This window comes from Entelurus aequoreus, linkage group LG01, assembly GCF_033978785.1.
Source record: "Entelurus aequoreus isolate RoL-2023_Sb linkage group LG01, RoL_Eaeq_v1.1, whole genome shotgun sequence".
Lineage (NCBI taxonomy): Eukaryota > Metazoa > Chordata > Actinopteri > Syngnathiformes > Syngnathidae > Entelurus > Entelurus aequoreus.
Genome location: NC_084731.1, coordinates 96,235,940 through 96,249,528, shown reverse-complemented (window position 1 = coordinate 96,249,528; position 13,589 = coordinate 96,235,940). Strand labels below are relative to the sequence as shown.

General features: G+C 39.3%; 1 protein-coding gene across 1 annotated transcript in view; it reads left to right on the top strand.

Moving 5' to 3' along the window:
- Nucleotides 1-281: 281 nt before the first annotated feature.
- The window catches only part of LOC133650060 (striated muscle preferentially expressed protein kinase-like), a 137,934-nt gene continuing 124,626 nt past the window's right edge, over nucleotides 282-13,589 (top strand). The window contains exon 1 of the mRNA XM_062046896.1: nucleotides 282-663. Coding sequence (XP_061902880.1) covers nucleotides 282-663 — 382 coding nt within the window. The remainder of the gene's footprint in view (nucleotides 664-13,589) is intronic.

Sequence of the window (13,589 nt, the reverse complement as noted above, 5' to 3'; positions counted from 1 at the left end):
CATGTACTTCGGTATCAGGGAGGTGTAGCGGATTTTATAGACTAGGATCAGTGCAAGTTGTTTTACTCTTCTTATTCCTTTTGGGCACTTTGTTTAAAGACAAATGAAAATATGTAAAATATGTGATGTATCATATTGTAACTGTATGCATGTCCTTAATGAACTTAAACTTTACATATGTATTTCAGTCTCCTGCCGGTTCACTGCCTGTCATGAGGCCTCCAACAACTGCCATCGAGATATAAAGTTCAACCTGCCAAAGAGTTGGAATGGAGTCCAAGATGGCGGAAGTTTCAGCATCCAGTCCTGATCGAAACATCCAATTCAAGAGGGCCAAATTCACCAATGACCAAGTTGCCCTAGACCAGGGCGGGCTGACACAGGAGCCCAAGGCGCCGGTTTTTAGCCGTAAACTCCGCAAGGCGGCGGTGGGAACGGGCTGTGACATTCGTCTGAGGGTGTCAGTGACGGGCTTTCCCGAACCCTCTCTCGCCTGGTACCACAACCACACATTCCTGCCTCCCTCGGAAGCCCAGGACTCAGGAGGGCTGTGGATACGCGACTGCCGTACGCGGGACGCTGGCTTGTACACCTGCGTGGCCGCCAATGAGTCGGGGGAGGCGAGCTGCAGCGCCATCCTTGCCATCATGGACCTTGGAGAAGGTAATAACCTCTTGACCCAATGGGTTATGTTAACGATAAAGCCAGATATTTGGGTCCGTGGCCCGGTTGCATCTCCAAAATTAGTTGGTGAGAGTTAGATCTGATTCTATGTATGCAGAGCCAGCTGAGACGCTCTGTTATTAATGATGGCAATTAGCAGAAAAGGTTCATATTCCACGTGGACGTCTTGATTGATGGAGTTTTAATGTGACTTTTGCTGTTTTATCAGCAATATACTCAAACCTATCACGTTCTGGTTACCTCAGACACTATGACCCCTGTAACACCCCTCCCCTTCGCTGGTTATTTGTGGCTCGGTATGTGCCTCGCTGGCCTGGGGGGCGCTTGGCGCTCTGCTGTGTGGATGTGTCTCCGATTGCACCGGCAGACATCACAGATAAGTATAGCAGCACCGCGGTCAAAATGTGGTGCTGTCACACTCAATCACAGTCAGTGTGATGAAAGCGAGATGGAGATTGGGGGTGGAGGTGGTGGTGGTGGGGGCGGCTGTTAGGACTGTGTGTATGAGCATGCGAACCTGTGTGTGTGTGTGTGTGTGTGTGTTCTTGTTTTCTACTCTTCTTGAGACATCAACAAGAAAAAGTACCTTTCATATGAGGACATAAATCATGGTCCCAAAACGGAAAACCATTGAATCTAATAGAGAATGTCTCATTTGCTCCCTGGTGGTGAAATCTGTCAAAATTAGGGTGGTCCCAAAAAGGTGGGATTTTTCAAATTGACTGTATGTCGGTTTTAAAAGTGCTCCCCCTCTGGTCAACATATGAAATAACAAGTGTGTGTAAGAAATTGAAATGCGTACAATTTGGCCAAAATTTTAAAAATAAATAAATAAATATGTATATAGAGACATACTGTAAAAACCTGAAGTAAATAATGAAGATTATAAACCAATTACTAACAAAAAAATTCCCCAAAAACCCAAACTAAAAGCAATCTTCAACTTTTTTCTTATACAATTTCTCATATTCTTTCTGTTTTTGTAATATTTCAATATTTTCTCATAAAATTATTACTTTTTTTATGCAGAATTATTACTTTTTAATGCAAAATGGCAACATTTGTCATATAAAATTCCGACTTGTATCGCAATATTGCCAATTTTTTTGTTGTTCTTGTAAAACAGTGACATGTTTTGAGTAAAATTATGACTTTTGTCATAATTTTGCCAAGTAAAATTCCGATTATTATTAATATATTGCCAACATTTAAAAGTTTTCTTATAAAATTGTGACTTTTGTCGAGTAAAATTACGACTCTTTTTATAAAATTGCCAAAAGTTGAAGCTTTTCTTGTAAAATTGCGACTGTTATTGAATAAAATTCCAACTTTTATCATAATATTGCACTAATGTTCAGTTTTTCTTGTAAAATTTTGACTCTCATTGAGTAAAATCATGACTTTTATATAATACTTCCAAAACTCTAAGTTTTTCTTGTGAAATTCCAACTGATTTTTCACATCAAGCGTTTTTATATTTGCATAGAATGTATATATTATTCATATTGCAAATACACATCTTTATATATCTAGGAAAGGGTGGTCCTAAAGAGGTAAGCTTTTTTCAGAGGTCTCAAGAAGGTAAGAAATACATGTGCCCCCTTTGGCCAAAATTAATACGAGCAATTTAAAAAAGATGTACTGTATATAGCGACATGAAGCAAATAATGAAGATAAAAAACCAATTACAAATAAAAAAATTAACTAAAAGCAGTCATGTTCTCACAATGTGTCGACTTTTTTCTTACAAAATTGGGAACAATTTCTCATATTTTTTTTGTTTCGGCAATATTGCAGTATTTTCTCCTAAAATGATTACTTTTTAATGTTAAATTGTTACTTTTTAATGCAAAATGGTGAAATTTGTCATATAAAATTCAGACTTTTATCACAATATTGCCAATTTTTTTGTTGTTCTTGTAAAATAGTAAAACAAATTTAATACAATTACGACTTTTGTCATAATTTTGCCAAGTAAAATTCCGATTATTATTAATATATTGCCAAAATGTTAAAGTTATCTTATAAAATTTAGATTTTTGTCGAGTAAAATTACGACTCTTTTCATAAAGTTGCCAACATTTTAAGCTTTTCTTGTAAAATTGCTGCTGTTATTGAGAAAAATTCCAACTTTTATCATAATATTGCACAAATGTTCAGTTTTTCTTGTAAAAATTTTGACTTGCGTTGAGTAAAATGACGACTTTTATATAATACTGCCAAAACTCTAAGTTTTTCTTGTGAAATTCCAACACATTTTTCACATCAAGCGTTTTTATATTTGCATAGAATGTATATATTATTCATGTTGTAAATACACATCTTTATATATCTAGAAAAGGGTGGTCCTAAAGAGGTAGGCATTTTTCAGAGGTCTCAAGAAGGTAAGAAATACACGTGCCCCCTTTGGCCAAAATTAATACAAGCAATTTAAAAAAATATGTATATAACGACATGAAGCAAATAATGAAGATTAAAAAACTATTACAAACAAAAAAATTTAAAAATTAACTAAAAGCAGTCGTTTTCTCACAATGTGTCGACTTTTTTCTTATAAAATTGGGAACAATTTCTCATATTGTTTCTGTTTCTGCAATATTGCAGTATTTTCTAGTAAAATGATTACTTTTTTATGTTAAATTATTACTTTTTGATGCAAAATGGTGAAATTTGTCAAATAAAATTCCGACTTTTATCACAATATTGCCAATTTTTTTGTTGTTATTGTAAAATAGTAAAAACAAATTAGTACAATTATGACTTTTGTCATAATTTTGCCAAGTAAAATTCTGATTATTATAAATATATTGCCAACATTTAAAAGTTTTCTTATAAAATTGTGACTTTTGTCGAGTAAAATTACGACTCTTTTCATAAAATTGCCAAAAGTTGAAGCTTTTCTTGTAAAATTGCGACTGTTATTGAATAAAATTCCAACTTTTATCATAATATTGCACAAATGTTCAGTTTTTCTTGTAAAATTTTGACTCTCATTGAGTAAAATCATGACTTTTATATAATACTGCCAAAACTCAAAGTTTTTCTTGTGAAATTCCAACTGATTTTTCACATCAAGCGTTTTTATATTTGCATAGAATGTATATATTATTCATGTTGTAAATACACATCTTTATATATCTAGGAAAGGGTGGTCCTAAAGAGGTAAGCATTTTTCAGAGGTCTCAAGAAGGTAAGAAATACATGTGCCCCCTTTGGCCAAAATTAATACAAGCAATTAAAAAAATATGTATATAGCGACATGAAGCAAATAAATTTAAAACATTTTAAAAAAATAAAAAATTTAAATGAACTAAAAGCAATCGTTTTCTCTCAATGTGTCAACTTTTTTCTTATAAAATTGGGAACAATTTCTCATATTGTTTCTGTTTCTGCAATATTGCAGTATTTTCTAGTAAAATGATTACTTTTTATGTTAAATTATTACTTTTTAATGCAAAATGGTGAAATTTGTCATATTAAATCCCGACTTTTATCACAATATTGCCAATTTTTTGTTGTTCTTGTAAAATAGTAAAAAAAAAATTAATACATTACGACTTTTGTCATAATTTTGCCCAGTAAAATGCCGATTATTATTAATATATTGCCAAAATGTTAAAGTTATCTTATAAAATTTAGATTTTTGTCAAGTAAAATTACGACTCTTTTCATAAAGTTGCCAAAAATGTAAGCTTTTCTTGTTATTGAGTAAAATTCCAACTTTTATCATAATATTGCACACATGTTCAGTTTATCTTGTAAAATTTTGACTTGCGTTGAGTAAAATGACGACTTTTATTATAATACTGCCAAAATGTTACGTTTTTCTTGTGAAATTGTGACCTTTTTCTTGTGAAATTCCAACTCATCTTTCACAACAAGCTTTTTTTATATTTGCATAGTATGTACATGACAATAATGTTGTAACTACCAATCTTTATATATTTAGAAAGGGAGGTCCTAAAGAGGTAGGCATTTATCCGGAGGTCTCAAGAAGGTAAGAAATACAACAATGTGTGTGTGTGTGTGTGTGTGTGTGTGTGTGTGTGTGTGTGTGTGTGTGTGTGTGTGTGTGTGTGTGTGTGTGTGTGTGGTGACGTTTATTGCCTTCTCTCGAAGGAGACGTGCCAGACTGATACCGTGTCGCGTTTAGCATTTGAATCTCAGACGAGCATGTGACGTTGTGAACATTCTAGCGTCACACGTCAGTTTGCAGCCTGACAGCCTGAAGTAGCGCCACCTTCTGGCCCACCATGTGAGTCTAAAACTGGTATGTTCTTTTTAAATCCGTTTGGGTGTTTAGCATTAAATCATGCACAGTACCATGGTCCTTATAGTAGGGCGGGCGAGCGTAGGACGGACTTCCACGATCAGCATCTCTAATCAACAGCTTTAAAATGAAATAATGATCAAGCAAACGCACAACTTTGGGATCATAGTATTGTTAAAAGTCAAACATTACTAAATGTGTTGATTAAGCAGGGGTTCTCAAAGTTTTTTCACCAAGTACCACCTCAGAAAAAACTTGTCTCGCCAAGTACCACCACAATGACAGTAGCACAGTAGGCCTAATTATTCAATGAAAACAATGCAGATGCTTTATTTACCACGTATGTTTAATATTTTTGGCCACTGTCGTATTATACTCCATTTGAACGGTAACACTGTGAATGAATATAGGAAAAAAAAACCCACTGTACTTCATTTAAGCAATTCTTACCACTAGATGGAGCCCGCGTACCACTAGTGGTACACACCCAACAGTTTGAGAATAACTCTCATAGTGTAACAAATAACACTTTGCAAAGATTAAATAAAATAGTGGAGATGTTTGTGGCCACTGATGATACATTTATTATTATGACTATTAATAATAATAATGATTAATTATTCATGATTAATTCATTAATAATTATTTGATGCCACAGTGATTCCTGTATTACAGGGATTGGACTTTTTTTTTTTTCCGACCACCTGTTTCGAAGGACTGTTTTAACACTGATGTGGAGGAAATCAATCAATCAATCAAGATTTATTTACAAACGTATATAGCCCTGTGACAGTCTCTTACTGTCGTCTGGGTTCCATGGACCACCAAGGACTGACATGACTGCAAGCAGTGTTGACTTTGTTTATTTTTCAATCAAACTCAGTCTCAGGTCGGGTCATTTTTCAGCTCCTTCGTCTTCCACTGCTCGCTCTTCGGTCCGCTTTTCAGCCGGCCGCGTCTTCGTCTGCCTCTTGCTCTCTGTCTCTTGCGCGCTAGCTCTCCAACTCCCTCTGCTGCCCCGTCGTTCTCGGCTGCCGCCCTTTTACACACTTGGAGGAGATTATATAATTGTGCCCAGGTGGGCGATCCACGCACCTAATACTTGTTACGGCTTCGAAAAAAACTCAACCCAATGGGAACAACGAGAAACCCTGGAAGGGACCGCAGATGTGGGGACCCCCACCCTCCTCCTTGGGTGACCGGTACAATGTATGCCGAGTGGATAGCAGGGGCCAGTAGGGGACTCTCTGGCATGAAGACAAGTCGGAGCGCCGAGACGTCACCGACTGATGCATAAGGAGTGGTCTCCCCTGGGTCCCGACTTCATATTGGGAGAGTCCGGTCCATAGTGGGGCCAGCAGGGATCCTGTTGTATGCAGACAAGTCAGCAGAGCAGAGACGTCACCAACTGATGCACAGAGGAGGCGTCCACTCACGGTCACAACTAGCGCCTCCTCCGTGGAAGCTGATCTGTGGCTACCTGATAACCTCTCCACGCAGGAGAGCAGAAAAGAGAGAAGGCAGATCAACTGGTCTAAAATGTGGTCTATTTAAAGGCTGGAGTATACAAATGAGTTTTAAGATGGGACTTAAAGGCCTACTGAAATGATTTTTTTTTATTTAAACTGGGATAGCAGATCTATTCTATGTGTCATACTTGATCATTTCGCGATATTGCCATATTTTTGCTGAAAGGATTTAGTATAGAACAACGACGATAAAGATCGCAACTTTTGGTATCTGATAAAAAAAGGCTTGCCCCTACCGGAAGTAGCGTGACGTAGTCAGTTGAACATATACGCAAAGTTCCCTATTGTTTACAATGATGGCCGCATGAAGTGAGAGAGATTCGGACCGAGAAAGCGACAATTTCCCCATTAATTTGAGCGAGGATGAAAGATTTGTGGATGAGTAAAGTGCAAGTGAAGGACTAGTGGGGAGTTGAAGCTATTCAGATAGGGAAGATGCTGTGAGAGCCGGGGGTGACCTGATATTCAGCTGGGAATGACTACAACAGTAAATAAACACAAGACATATATATACTCTATTAGCCACAACACAACCAGGCTTATATTTAATATGCCACAAATTAATCCTGCATAAAAACACCTACGTGTTTGTTATGCTAGCTCCTAGCTCCTCTGCTAGCTCCTAGCTCCATAGAACACGCCAATACAATTAAAACACCTGATCAACACACACAATCACTCAGCCCAAAAGACCGTTCACCTAACCCAAGGTTCATAAAGCTTATATATTTTTAAAAAGTTACGTACGTGACGCGCACATACGGTCAAGCTATCAAATGTTTAGCAGCCAAGGCTGCATACTCACGGTACCTGATATTCAGCTGGGAATGACTACAACAGTAAATAAACACAAGACATATATTTACTCTATTAGCCACAACACAACCAGGCTTATATTTAATATGCCACAAATTAATCCTGCATTAAAACACCTACGTCTTTGTTATGCTAACTCCTAGCTCCTATGCTAGCTCCTAGCTCCATAGAACACGCCAATACAATTCAAACACCTGATCAACACACACAATCACTCAGCCCAAAAGACCGTTCACCTAACCCAAGGTTCATAAAGCTTATATATTTTAAAAAAGTTACGTACATACGCAAAAAAAAAGTTGCGCACATACGGTCAAGCGATCAAATGTTTAGAAGCCAAAGCTGCATACTCACAGTAGCACGTCTGCGTCTTTGTCATCCAAATCAAAGTAATCCTGGTAAGAGTCTGTGTTGTCCCAGTTCTCTACAGGCGTCTGTGTATCGAAGTCAAAAGTCCTCCTGGTTAGAGTCTCTGTTATCCGAGTTCTTCCATCTTGACTGCATCTTTCGGGAATGTAAACAAAGACGCGCCGGCTGTGTACTGTTGTTGCTGACTTCGTTCGAAAAATACGTCCGTTTCGCACCGACAACTTTCTTCTTTGCTTGCTCAGCTTCTTTCTCCATAATGCAATGAACATAATTGCAACAGATTCACGAACACAGATGTCCAGAATACTGTGGAATTATGAAATGAAAACAGAGCTTTTTTGTATTGTATTCAATGGGGAAGGCATACCCGTGTTCGCCGGGCTACGTCACGCGCATACGTCATCCTCAGAGGCGTTTCGAACCGGAAGTTTAGCGGCAAATTTAAAATGTCACTTTATAAGTTAACCCGGCCGTATTGGCATGTGTTATAATGTTAAGATTTCATCATTGATATATAAACTATCAGACTGCGTGGTCGGTAGTAGTGGCTTTCAGTAGGCCTTTAAATGCTTCTACTGAGGTAGCATCTCTAACTGTTACCGGTAGGGCAGGGGTGTCCAAACTTTTTCCACTGAGGGCCGCACACGGAAAAATTAAAGCATGTGGGGGCCATTTTGATATTTTTAATTTTCAAACCATAACAAAATATATGGATTTTTTTTATTTATTTTGCCCTTAGGGGTCCCAGGGACCATAAAGGGTCTCAGTCATTAAAATGTTAAAAATAAGTCAGATTATTATTTTTTTTAAATTATTTAACGCTTACAGTAAATCTCTATATCAACTTCGAGTTGATATAAAGTAATACAAATTAAAAAAAATGTTTTATGGCTTTTCTGTCAAAAACAACTTCGTTTTTTTTATAGTGAAACTGAAATATGCAGTATTTAGTAATTAGAGCCCTAAAAGATCAATAATGCAGGACACCATTGATTTGAATTCTTTCATATTTTTGAGTAATCACAGTGAAAAAATGAATAAAAAATCACTAAATATATTTGGGATCCAAAATGTGCCCCACTCATAAAGTGATACATTTTTATTAGGTGTTTCTTTTACGGTCTAAGTTACGAGATCAACTTCAGATATATCTGTCCATTTTATGCTGGAACTATTATTTTGTTTGTTTTATGCGCTTTTGTCAAAGAAAACTTTGATGTTTTTATATGGCTTCAACACAATATATGCAATATTTACCACATAAAACATTTTAAAGTGAAATATTTGAAGTAATTGGAGCCCTGAAAATAATTCATTATGACATGGATTTTTTTGTCTTTTTTTTTTTTTTTTTTGAGCAATGGCAAAAAAATAAAAATAAAGAAAGACAAAAGAAAGAAAAAAACAGCCTGCATGGCAGCTTTTGTGTCAACATTGCAACTTTTTCTCGTTGGATTTGTATTTCAAACCACCTCGGATACTATATCCTCTTGAAAATGAGAGTCGAGAACGCGAAATGGACATTCACAGTGACTTTTATCTCCACGACAATACATCGACGAAACACTTTAGCTACGGAGCTAACGTGATAGCATCGTGCTTAACTGCATATAGAAACAAAATAAATAAATCCCAGACTGGAAGGATAGACAGAAGATCAACAATACTATTAAACCATGGACATGTAACTACACGGTTAATGCTTTCCAGCCTGGCGAAGGTTAACAATGCTGTTGCTAACGACGCCATTGAAGCTAACTTAGCAACCGGACATCACAGAGCTATGCTAAAAACATTAGCTATCCACCTACGCCAGCCAGCCCTCATCTGCTCATCAACCATACTTGCCAACCTTGAGACCTCCAATATCGGGAGGTGGGGGGTAGGGGGTGGGTGGGGGACGTGGTTATTTACAGCTAGAATTCACCAATTCGAGTATTTCATATATATATATATATATATATATATATATATATATATATATATATATATATATATATATATATATATATATATATACGATATATATATATATATATATATATATATATATATATATATATATATATATATATATATATATATATATATATGAAATACTTGACTTTCAGTGAATTCTAGCTATATATATATATATATATATATATATATATATATATATATATATATATATATATATATATATATATATATATATATATATATATATATATTTATTTTTTTTATTTTAATTTTTTTATTTTTTATTTTATTTACATAGAAAAAAACAAATACTTGAATTTCAGTGTTCCGGTGGCTGTCCATTAGATGGCAGTATTGTCCTGTTTAACTTCTCCGTTCATGATGAGTATATCATTTTGGCCGCCATGTCTGTAATTTCCTCGTTCTTCTGCTTCGTCTCCTTGTTGTGTGCGCAGTTGTGCACCCTATAAAAGCCCTAGATGTTATGACGTCTTTGGGCAGGCAAGCTGTTTATATTGTGGGAAAGCGGACGTGAGAACAGGCTGTCCCCACTCAGTCTCAGGTCCGCATTGAGCTGGAGGGGGCGTGGCCTCCAGCTACGGCTGAATACCGGGAGTTTGTCGGGAGAAAATCTCTGCCGGGAGGTTGTCGGGAGAGGCGCTGAATACCGGGATTCTCCCGCTAAAAACGGGAGGGTTGGCAAGTATGTCATCAACACCCGTGCTCACCTGCGTTCCAGCGATCGACGGTGCGACGAAGGACTTCACCCGATCACAGATGCGGTCGGCGAGACGGAGGAAGTTAAGGTGAGTTCGGCGGCTAGCGCGTCTGCTATCCATCTCTGTCTTCCTGGTTGTGTTGCTGTAGTCCGCCGCTAATACACCGATCCCACCTACAACTTTCTTCTTTGCAGTCTCCATTGTTCATTAAACAAATTGCAAAAGATTCACCAACACAGATGTCCAGAATACTGTGGAATTTTGAAATGAAAACAGAGCTTTTTTGTATTGTATTCAATGAGGTACCAATACTTCTGCATCAACTGAATCCGTCACGCGCATACGTCATCATACCTAGACGTTTTCAACCGGAAGTTTGGCGGGAAATTTAAAATTGCACTTTATAAGTTAACCCGGCCGTATTGGCATGTGTTTCAATGTTAAGATTTCCTCATTGATATATAAACTATCAGACTGCGTGGTCGCTAGTAGTGGCTTTCAGTAGGCCTTTAAGACAGGAATTAAACCAAGAAAAAGCTAAGTCTGACATACCAATACGTGTTTTGATACATGCTAATAGAATGGTATGATCGACGGTATCGAAAGCAGCGCTAAGATCAAGTAGCAGCAACATGGATGACGCATCAGCATTCATAGTTAGCAATAGTTAATTAGTCACTTTTGCGAGGGCTGTGTCAGTAGAGTGATTTACCTTGAAACCAGACTGAAAGGGTTCACAGTGATTGTTAGATGCTAGGTGTTCATTTAGCTGCCATGCAACAGTTTTTTCGAGGATTTTTGAGATAAACGGAAGGTGGGACACGGTCCAGTAGTTTACCATGAGGTCAGGATCGAGGTTAGGTATTTTAAGCAGAGGATGAATAACCGCTGTTTTGAATGCTAAGGAAATAGTACCAGAGGAAAATGACAGTCCGGCCCCCGGCCAAATTTTTTTTATTGTAATTTTGAAGAATTTACCTGAATGTGCATGAACTATTTCTGTTCAAAATAGTTAGAAATGTTAAATGTTTAAATATTAACTGTCAGTTTACTGTACTGTGCCAACTGTACTACTATATGAGTACGTATTTTCTATTGTTTCATTGAAAATAAAACAGCAAAGTCCATTTGGCTGTCATCTGTTTTAATTATGAGACACATTTGTGTCAAAGTCATGATTTTATTTTTTCATGCTTGAAATAAGAAACGATTACTTTAAAAAAGTAGTTTTATACTTGTGAGTGTTGATGACACAGCTTTGCAACAGTTGATATTCTAGTTTCAAGCATGTTTCGTCACGATAGGTAAAACTGGTGGACCCAAATGCAGAAAAGACAAACAGGATTAAAGTTCAAGGGTTATTATTAATAAAACCAGAGGGAAAGGAGGGAGCTCGTAGTCTTTGGCTTTGCAGTCCAGGAGAGCACACTGAGGCTAGCGGGCCGAGGCTAGCGGGTTGAGGCTAGCAGGCTGAGGCTGGCGGGCTGAGGCTGGCGGGCTGAGGCTGGCGGGTTGAGGCTAGCGGGTTGAGGCTAGCGGGTTGAGGCTAGCGGGCCGAGGCTAGCGGGCCGAGGCTAGCTGGCCGAGGCTAGCGGGTTGAGGCTAGCGGGTTGAGGCTAGCGGGCCGAGGCTAGCGGGCCGAGGCTAGCGGGCCGAGGCTAGCAGGCCGAGGCTAGCAGGTTGAGGCTAGCAGGCCGAGGCTAGCGGGTTGAGGCTAGCGGGTTGAGGCTAGCGGGTTGAGGCTAGCGGGTTGAGGCTAGCGGGTTGGGGCTAGCGGGTTGGGGCTAGCGGGTTGAGGCCAGCGGGTTGAGGCCAGCGGGTTGAGGCTAGCGGGCTGAGGCTAGCGGGTTCGAGGCTAGCGGGTTGAGGCTAGCGGGCTGAGGCTAGCGGGTTGAGGCTAGCGGGTTGAGGCTAGCAGGTTGAGGCTGGCGGGCCGAGGCTGGCGGGCCGAGGCTGGCGGGCCGAGGCTGGCGGGCCGAGGCTGGCGGGCCGAGGCTGGCGGGTTGAGGCTGGCGGGTTGAGGCTGGCGGGCTGAGGCTGGCGGGCTGAGGCTGGCGGGTTGAGGCTGGCGGGCTGAGGCTGGCGGGCTGAGGCTAGCGGGTTGAGGCTAGCGGGCTGAGGCTAGCGGGCCGAGGCTGGCGGGTTGAGGCTGGCGGGCTGAGGCTGGCGGGCTGAGGCTGGCGGGCTGAGGCTGGCGGGCTGAGGCTAGCGGGTTGAGGCTAGCGGGCTGAGGCTAGCGGGCCGAGGCTAGCGGGCCGAGGCTGGCGGGTTGAGGCTGGCGGGCTGAGGCTGGCGGGCTGAGGCTAGCGGGCTGAGGCTAGCATACTGAGGCTAGCAGGTTGAGGCAGGCACACACGGCAGGTAGGGAGGGAACTGAAGGCAGAGGAAAAAACAGGGGTAGAATGAGGAGCCAAAAAATACAAAAATGGCAGAATCGCAAAATGATCAAAAGTGCTAGACTTCTAGAACAAACGGGCGAGAAGCGTTACCACATGTAGAAGGCGAAATGATCTGGCGATCGCGCCGAGAGAAGTCCAAACATTTGAAGGCTGCAGGTGATGAGTTGATGGCAGGTGAGTGATTAGAGTGCTGGGATCAGCTGTGCCAGGCTGAGAGCTGGAGCCAAGCCAACACCCAAAACATGCCCACTCTCCCAAAGACACACAAAGAGACAAAAAGACAGAGACTGTGACATGTTTTACTCAATATAGGTCATCTAATCTCAGCAACAAGCTGTAATATCTTACTGAGATCATTTAGGAGCAAAACACTTAAAACAAGTAAAACACTCTAACATCAAATCTGCTTAGTGAGAAGAATGATCTTATCAGACAGAAAATGAGCAAATATCACCCTTATTTGAGATATTTCATCTTACTTAGATTTCAGTTTTTGCAGTGTATGAGTTGAGAGAAAGGTTGTATTATGGGCAATCTCCCAGTACTGTATAGGCCAGGGGTGTCCAAACTTTTTCCACTGAGGGCCGCACACTGAAAAATCAAAGCAAGCGGGGGCCGTTTTGATATTTTTTATTTTAAAAACCAATACAATATATGTATAAAAAATATACATTTAGGCCTCCACTCAGGCTTGATACCGGGGACTCCAAAGGGTTTAGGTAAAACATTTTTTTTAAAAATGTCATTATTTTAGTATTATTATTATTATTATTATTCAAAGTTTAAATATCTAGATCAACATTAGGTATATCTGTCAATATAATGTTTTTTTTTTTTTTTT